This window comes from Arachis duranensis, chromosome 1 (assembly GCF_000817695.3).
Source record: "Arachis duranensis cultivar V14167 chromosome 1, aradu.V14167.gnm2.J7QH, whole genome shotgun sequence".
Taxonomy (NCBI): Eukaryota; Viridiplantae; Streptophyta; class Magnoliopsida; order Fabales; family Fabaceae; genus Arachis; species Arachis duranensis.
The window spans coordinates 4,407,656-4,416,143 of NC_029772.3; the positions used below are offsets into that span (position 1 = coordinate 4,407,656).

At 28.4% G+C, this 8,488-nt stretch overlaps 1 protein-coding gene across 1 annotated transcript; it reads left to right on the plus strand.

Moving 5' to 3' along the window:
* Positions 1 to 4,105: 4,105 nt before the first annotated feature.
* Positions 4,106 to 8,105, plus strand: LOC107457692 (probable amino acid permease 7). The gene is made up of 7 exons (XM_016075887.3): positions 4,106 to 4,274; positions 5,317 to 5,662; positions 5,751 to 5,844; positions 5,990 to 6,204; positions 6,492 to 6,625; positions 6,824 to 7,051; positions 7,443 to 8,105. Exons 2-7 carry the CDS (start codon positions 5,353 to 5,355, stop codon positions 7,848 to 7,850), a joined length of 1,389 nt encoding a protein of 462 aa, XP_015931373.1. The 5' UTR covers positions 4,106 to 4,274; positions 5,317 to 5,352; the 3' UTR covers positions 7,851 to 8,105.
* The last annotated feature ends 383 nt before the right edge of the window (positions 8,106 to 8,488 follow it).

Here is an 8,488-nt window from a genome sequence, read left to right on the forward strand (position 1 = left end):
TAACACTTTTAAAAAATAACATATATACATAATAATTTTAATTATGTTGTAACTTTACCTGATTTTCAATAAGCCACCTCTTAAGATTAAAAAAGAAAAAACTTTAAGTTTGAGTCTGAATTTTTTTTACCGAACTAGATCAGGTTAGAGCAATTGCAAGTGACACCTAAAATTCCTGGTTAATTGTCTTACCAATGAAAGAGATATCTATGAAATACAGATATTTTGTTGGGTTATTATATTTTTGTATCGATATATTTTAGACACAATATTTATCTGATATATATATTTATTGTATTTAATTGTGTCTTAATAAAAGATAAAAAATTCTTTTTCAAATACCGTTAAATATACTTAAATATTATCATATATTAATTTATTTAATTTTATTTTTAATATATATTCTTAAAATTAATTTAAAAATAATATATATTATTATTTATTAAGATAAAAATATTTTAAATATTTTATATAATTTAAAAAACATTAAAATAATTAAAAAATTATGTTATATTTTAATATTAAAAAATATTAAAATATTAGTATAATTTATTTAAATAATATTTTATGTTATATATATCTTTTGTATCGTAACGTATTTGGTGTCTATATAAATGTCTATGCATAACAGAGAGATACATAAGTGGAAGGTTTTGATCATGTGAACCAACCCTTCAAAAAAAGGTATTAGATTTATTAACAAAATAACAAATTGGCTCTGTTTTCCGTCATTTGTTTGGTTTCTGTCTATTATATTAGTGCAATTAATTTATTGATAGGAATTGTGTCACGAGCCCAGAGATGCTAACTGATAAACCAACATTTTCTCAGGAAGTAGTGTACAGATTTTGGAACTACATAGGCTCAAATTCGAATTTTTCTTAGAATTAATTAAAAAAGAAAAATCATAGACCACAAATATAGACCCAAACGTGGTGCAAGCCTATTAAATTTTTTAAATAAAATTCACTCTGAGTTTTGTCCTTAGCCAGATTATTATCACTATATAGGATGGTCCCAAATTTCGAGTAGCCACAAAAATTTTTAAATAAAATTATAATAAATAATAGTTCATACACAAAATTTGAAGTTTCCGTATATTTTTAGTAGGAATCAATATCTAACTCCCTTTTACATCACGTTACTCACTCTGGCTTATACTAGTGACCTAGCATAGTCCAATATGAATATGATTTCCTTTGGGGTCCTAACTTAAAAAAACATGTTCTAGATCAATATCTTCTATCTCGTGAAACAATTCTGGATAAAATAATAATAATAATAAAAAAAAACAAATTCCTCTTAGACCAAACCATGGCATCAATTCCTTATAAATTATTAGGGTTCGTTGAGTCTAACTTACTATCAAAAACTAGTTTACGACGAAAGAGGAATTTAAACATAAATGTTATCTAAACCTTATCTTTAGGCAATAATATCATACCAAACTCCCTTCATGGCTAGGATTGGTGGTAGTTCTTGATTTTATCTATAAATAATTGACCCAAAATTGTGGGTAACTTATTGGGTTTGTGCTAAATTGGGTTAGCAAGATTCTTTTTTATGTTCTTGATTGATAGTGTTTGTAGGTCGGTTTAGAGCAAAGAATCAACTCACATAATTAAATAGATGTGCGGTTAAGATTAGGTTGAATTTTTTGGTTTTGATTTTAAAAATTATAAATTTATAAGAAAATAAAAGTCGTGGAGGGATCAAATCAAGTCAATATATAGGTCAGTTTTGTGGGTTAATTAATTTTTTTTTGTTTTACTGAATTTGAAATATGAAATACTAAATGAACTGTTTACATGTACATTTAAAATTAATTATTTATATAAAATATATATTAAGTACTTGTTTGAACGTCATTATTTTGATAAAAAATATATTTTTTTAATAAAAAAATATCTTTTTTATTTTTTAGTATGTTTAACAAATTTTTAGTAGTAAAAATAAAAGCATTAAAAAAATAAAAAAAAAACATTTTTTTTAAAAAACTGTAATTTACATCTTTTTTTAAAAGATTTTTTTCCTTAAAAAAATATTTTTCATGTAATAAATAAATAAAAAAATATTTTTATATTGTTATACCCAAATTAATTGATAAATAAAAATATATTTTTTCATGAGATATCCAAATATAAAATTATTTTTATTTTTTCATAAGATCTTTTAAAAAAAAGATAACTCGAAAAAAAAAACTCTTTTTTTAAAAGCTCACCAAACAAGTCCTAAATATAAAATACATATTAAAATTAAATTCTTATAAAGACTATTTGAATCTTATTTATCTAACTTAGGACTCTAATAAAAGATAAAAAAAAAAAAACTATTTTTGCAACTTCTTAATTCTTGTTCTGTATTCTAGAAAACCAGAATTGAGCACAATCATTAGCTATTAGGATAAGTTATATATTCCAATCAAACTGGGGTTCAACTTTTAGTGTTGAACTGTTGAACATAAGATGTGACTCAAATTGAAGGAAGATGCTTCTTTATCTCCAAAAAATTGTTCTCTCTAGATATTCTGGCTTTTATGTAATGTAAATTAAAAAATTTCCTTGAGATGAAAGATGCTAGACGTAAAGGACTCTTCTGAAGGAATTGCCACTACAGCATAAGACAATCTTGATGTAAAAAGTGTGAACTTCTTTTAACCAGTTTTGGTGCTTTCATTCATTCAAATGGTCAAAATTAGGAACATATGATTTTCAGTTACCAAGTTCTTTGAAGACATACCAACAACCCATACTCTTAAATTTGATATAATGATACTGAATCTTCTTTCAACTATTCCTTCATATAGTAATAAAATAGAGAAATAAAAAGCTAGATTTGTTTTATTTTCCTGTTTTCTTCGTGGGGGTAGTTATTATTATTATCGGAAAATAGACCGATTTTTGTTTTGGGTTCTTTCCATGTGATCTTAAAATAATGGAGTGTTTGACTAAACTATGAAATTAGATACTAGTCAAATTAATAAGTTACCTACATTATACTCTCTAGATTTTTTGACTCATGTGTTAATGTAAAATATTTGTACACTGAGTTGTCATTATCTTTTCCGTGTGGGTAGTTTTTTTATTATTATCAGGAAAATAGACCAATCTTCAATTTGAGTCAGTAAACTTATTCTTTTATTTGTTATTTTATCAAAAAGTAAAACTGTTGGCAACAATAATAAAATTCTGTGATGAAAATGACCGTAGATTCTGGCTTATTTTTTTAGAAATAGAAAAAGATCAGTGTAATAGTTAGTTGGTGTATTTTTTTAATATAAATTTTAATTTTATTTTTTTAATTTTAATTAACAAATCAAACTCTCATATTTAAAGAATAATAAAATTTATAATAATGCTAGGAACCAAGATGGTTTCACCAAAAATCAGCCAAATGCTTTTGGGTGAATCTAAAATCTCTATATGGATAATGCTTATACTAAACATTAGGATGTTTCTTTTCTTTGTAAATTGAATGGTTTTGAATCTGTTTTCTGATTTATCATATTTTAGACATTTGGAGAGAGAAAGAAAATGAAGAGACGGAAATCAATCACGTTGCAATGATACTGAACGTATTTTCTCCTAATTTAAATGTGGTAAAACATTTAATAACCAATATTTTAAATTATAAATAAATAAAACTAATTACTATATTTATAATTAATTAAGTTGTTCCATAGTTCCATATACTTTTCCTAAAACTTATAGAAAAATCTGACAGTCAGATTTTATGATGTACAAATTGTATTTTTAATTTGTGTTAAAATAAATTTTTTATTTCACCAAAAAATAAATTGAAAAAGTCTGATTAGTATATTTAAAGAAAATTTTAATACTAAAATACGAAACTAATTGTTAGATGTCTATAAAAAATTTTAAAATAAAAAAACAATAAATCTAATCTCAGATTTATATATTTAAAAAACTTTATAATTTAAAGTAACAAATCTAAACCATAGAGTTGTAATCTCCACATAAAAAAAAACACATCAAGTTTTAAGATTACTGAAAAAAAGGGTCAAGATCACAATTAAAAAGCGGCAGATTCTTCCATTATTTGGAAGGTCTATATAATATTGAGTTCATAAACAAACTCAAACATCATATAGCTTTCTCCAAATACTGTTCTATCCTTTTCTCTCTTCTCCTCTCTCTCTCTCTCTCCTACCCACAATAATTATATTGGACTTAAAGAGCATTAGCATTTTGTCAAGTTCAACTCTTCAAGTACAAAGAAAATCTCCTTACATATTTTTCCTGTCAAGTAATCTGGTAAGCTATTCTGTTTTCTTATACTTGTAGTTTAGTCAATCAAAGACATCACTGATTCCAAAAAGTTTAGAAGTTCGTCACTTGTTCATCAGTTTCTGCATCATGGGGCCATTCATTAATCCTATTTTACCTAATAAACCTACCAAAGCACATGTTTCATCAGCAATAATCTAATCTAATCAAATCTCTGAGTATATGATAGGAATAGCTTAGCGTAGTGTATTTATGTGGTTGGTGAGTTCTTACGCATGTGATTAGTGTGATTGGCATTGCAAACATAGAGAGGATAAGGAAATAGTAGCAATGCTTACTGGGATGGTATAAGAAAATATCAACAACACCCCCAATGGGATATTTTTTGGGTATCACTTTTAATTTGTACAGTAACCGAATTGATTTAAAATTGAAACTTGTATTGGATATAATCTTTGAAATAATATTAGTATAAGTAAGGAGATACCGTATTATTTTAAAGAAAGACTATTAAATTAAACTAAAACCAAATATTGGACGTGCTTTTAAGGTATTGAGCCAAACATATTGTTCACATATGTGTTAGGCTTTGTTTGGTATGCGTCCTTTCACACAAATTCAAGAGCACTTTCGTAGTGTTTGACTGGTTTGAACCTCCAAAAGACAAATACAGAAACAATAAATACAGCCACAGATGCAATTATAATTCTCTGTTCGCGCTACACTTTGTATGTGTTAAAATATAATTAGGATTAATTAGTACTATTTAGTATATCTGAATATTTATTATAGGAGATTACGTCTTTATTATTATAATTCTCTTAGTACCTATAAATATCCTTTTGTATTGTATTATTCTAGACAATTTGAATATACTCAATAATATACAATCCTACTTTCAATTTAGTCTCTTGTTTCTAACAGTATCTACATTTTTCTAGAAATTCAAAAGCATGAGTTGTCCAATATCATAGAAAGCTTAGCAATAGAATCCATTTTTCAAGTGCATGGTATAGTTTTGTCTTTAATTTGAAGTTGCAGAAGCTTAGTCCCTTTGATTTGAATGCAGTAAACTTCATGTTATTGCACTGAGTTGGATAAAAACATGGAACTAAAAGACTCTTTCCAAGTATCAAGAATCGGTGATGCCTACGACGACGATGGCCATCCCAAGAGAACCGGAACCGTGAAGAGCGCGGTGGCTCATATTGTTACGGCGGTGATTGGATCCGGCGTTCTGTCTCTTGCTTGGAGCACTGCACAGTTAGGATGGATCGGAGGGCCGGTTGCGTTGCTCTGCCTCGCAATCGTCACATATATTTCGTCGTTTCTTTTATCCGATTGTTACAGGACACCGGACCCTGTAACTGGGAAAAGAAACTACTCTTACATGGATGCTGTTACAAACAATCTTGGTAAAAATAACCCTCACACCAAACTATATTTCATGAGCTTAGTAATAATTTTAGATTCTAATCGCATGTAGTATTATAATAAGTTCAGGTAAAAAAAGGACAGTGGTGGCTGGTTTCCTTCAATTTGTGATCTTGTATGGAACTTGTGTCGCATATGTTATTACCACAGCAACTAGTATGAGGTAGTTACGTTTTATTTTTTATTTTTTATTTTTGATTATATTTATTTTCAAATCTCGCTCTATTCTTCTCTGTCTTTGTTTGGTTATGTTACTTAATCACTAGAGAGGGATTGGCTGATTGTTTCTTATTATTTATTTATTGCAGGGCGATTCTGAAATCAAATTGTTACCACAAGGAAGGGCATGATGCTCCATGCAACTATGGAGATAATTTGTATATGGTGATATTTGGAGCAATTCAGATAGTAATGTCATTCATACCAGATCTTCACAACTTAGCATGGGTTTCAATTGTTGCAGCAGCTATGTCCTTCACATATTCATTCATAGGACTTGGACTTGGCATAGCAACAGTCATAGGTAAAAACAAAATGTTCATTTATTTAATTTTCTAATTTTAATAAAATTCTAAACTCTATATTACTCTGCTACATTGTTAGCACAACAAAACAATTGAAAGATGAAAATGTTAAACAGTACCCCAAAAAATTGAAGATATTACTTTATGGACCATTCAGAAAACATTTCAAGTGTGGCTGTTTTATTGGTTTATAGTAATGTATTTTAGTATAAAGATATTACTTTATGGTAGCAAGAATGGTATGACAAAAGGAAAATAAGAATAATTGATTGGAATTTGGATGCAGAAAATGGAAGCATTATGGGTAGGGTAACAGGAATATCAACTAGAACTGCTGCAGACAAAATATGGTTGGTGTTTCAAGCACTTGGCGACATTGCATTCGCTTATCCCTACTCTGTTCTCCTCCTTGAGATTGAGGTACTCATCTTGTGACTTTTTCTTTCTTCTTTTCATCATTTCCTTTCTTTTTAAGCAATTCACAAACAAAAGGTATCTTGTGACCTTTCATATTCATATTATTATTTTTAGGTGGTTAAAGATTTGGTGCATGAAAAGAAAAGGTAATAATAATGAAGTAGTACTAAATTTTGCTTTTTTTTTTTTTTTTGAGTAAAGGACACATTAAAGTCTTCTCCACCGGAAAACCAAAGCATGAAGAGGGCATCCATGATTGCAATCTTCATCACAACATTCTTCTATCTCTGTTGCGGATGCTTTGGATACGCTGCGTTCGGAGATTCTACGCCGGGAAACCTGCTCACTGGGTTTGGATTCTATGAGCCTTTCTGGCTTGTTGACATTGCTAATGTTTGCATCATTATTCATTTGGTTGGAGGATATCAGGTACTATACATTCTGAATTTCTCATTATTGCTAATGTGGTGTCTTTTGAGTTCCTTTCTAAGTTGAATTTCTATGCATCTTTCTCCTTAGCTCTGTTTAGTTTCCTGCTAAAGGCTCAAACCAAAAACCCAAAATTGCTTACAAGACATATCATATATGCACTAGTGATCATTTTTAGCAATACAATATTATGTAAACAACTCTTTTAAAAAACTATATATGTTTGAATTATGATTGAGAGTATAAATAGTTTGGCAATGCTTGTCAATTGAAAAATCATTGCAAGAAAACCAGTATTTTGATTAGCCACACATTAACTTAATTGTCATATGATAATCTTAAAAACATTATTTTATATTTGTACCTAATGATGTATATATGATCTTAACAGATTTACAGTCAACCAATATATGGTGCAGTTGAGAGATGGTGCTCAAGAAAATACCCCAACAGTGGTTTTGTGGCAAAATTCCACAAAGTGAAACTACCCCTATTGCCCCGTTTTGAGATCAACCTCTTCAGGTTCTTTTTCAGAACAATCTTTGTGATCACAACAACTGTACTTGCAATCCTTTTCCCTTACTTCAACGAAGTTCTTGGAGTGTTAGGAGCAGTAAACTTTTGGCCATTGGCCATTTACTTCCCAGTGGAGATGTACTTCAAGCAGAACAAAATTGAAGCATGGAGTAATAAATGGATTGTTCTAAACTTATTCAGCTTTGCTTGCTTTCTTGTCACTGCAGTGGGACTTGTGGGGTCCATTCAAGGAATTGTACAAGCCAAGCTTAGTTCTAGTTAAACACTATGCTTACTTTTCTCTGTTTTAATTAGTTTGGTGTTATTGCTGTAAGAATATGTATGTGGCTAAGAGTGAATAAGATAAGATAATAGTAAGTTAGTAGAATAATAGTTAATTAAATATATATGTAGGTTTTATTTGTTTGTAGAACAATCACCCTCCAAAGAAAAACAGGGTTCTAACAAATATATATAATTGCTTGGCAATTTCATTGTATTTTATTAGAACAAGAAATTATAGTTTCTTTTTAAATAATTATCAATGAGTATTATTACCATGCATGCTTTATTATTACCAAACCTCATCACACATTAGATATTGTGTTCCAAAACATTTAATTTGAAACTCAAAAAATCGGGTAAATGACGTGAACAAATAAAATGGGCTTCAATATAATACGATAGTCCTAAAAAAACGTTACATGCATGTTCGGTTTTGACCAAAAAAAACTATGTAAATCGAAATTAATAAATTTAATTTATTTTTTTTATATAAATCGAATTAAATAGTCATACTAGTGATAAATCGAAATAGGTAGATTCGATTTATTAAAAAAGGATGTTGCAGTGTATAAATCAAAGTAAATGGTTCAATTTACTTATATGGCCAATGCTATAAATTGAAGTGAGAATAATTTT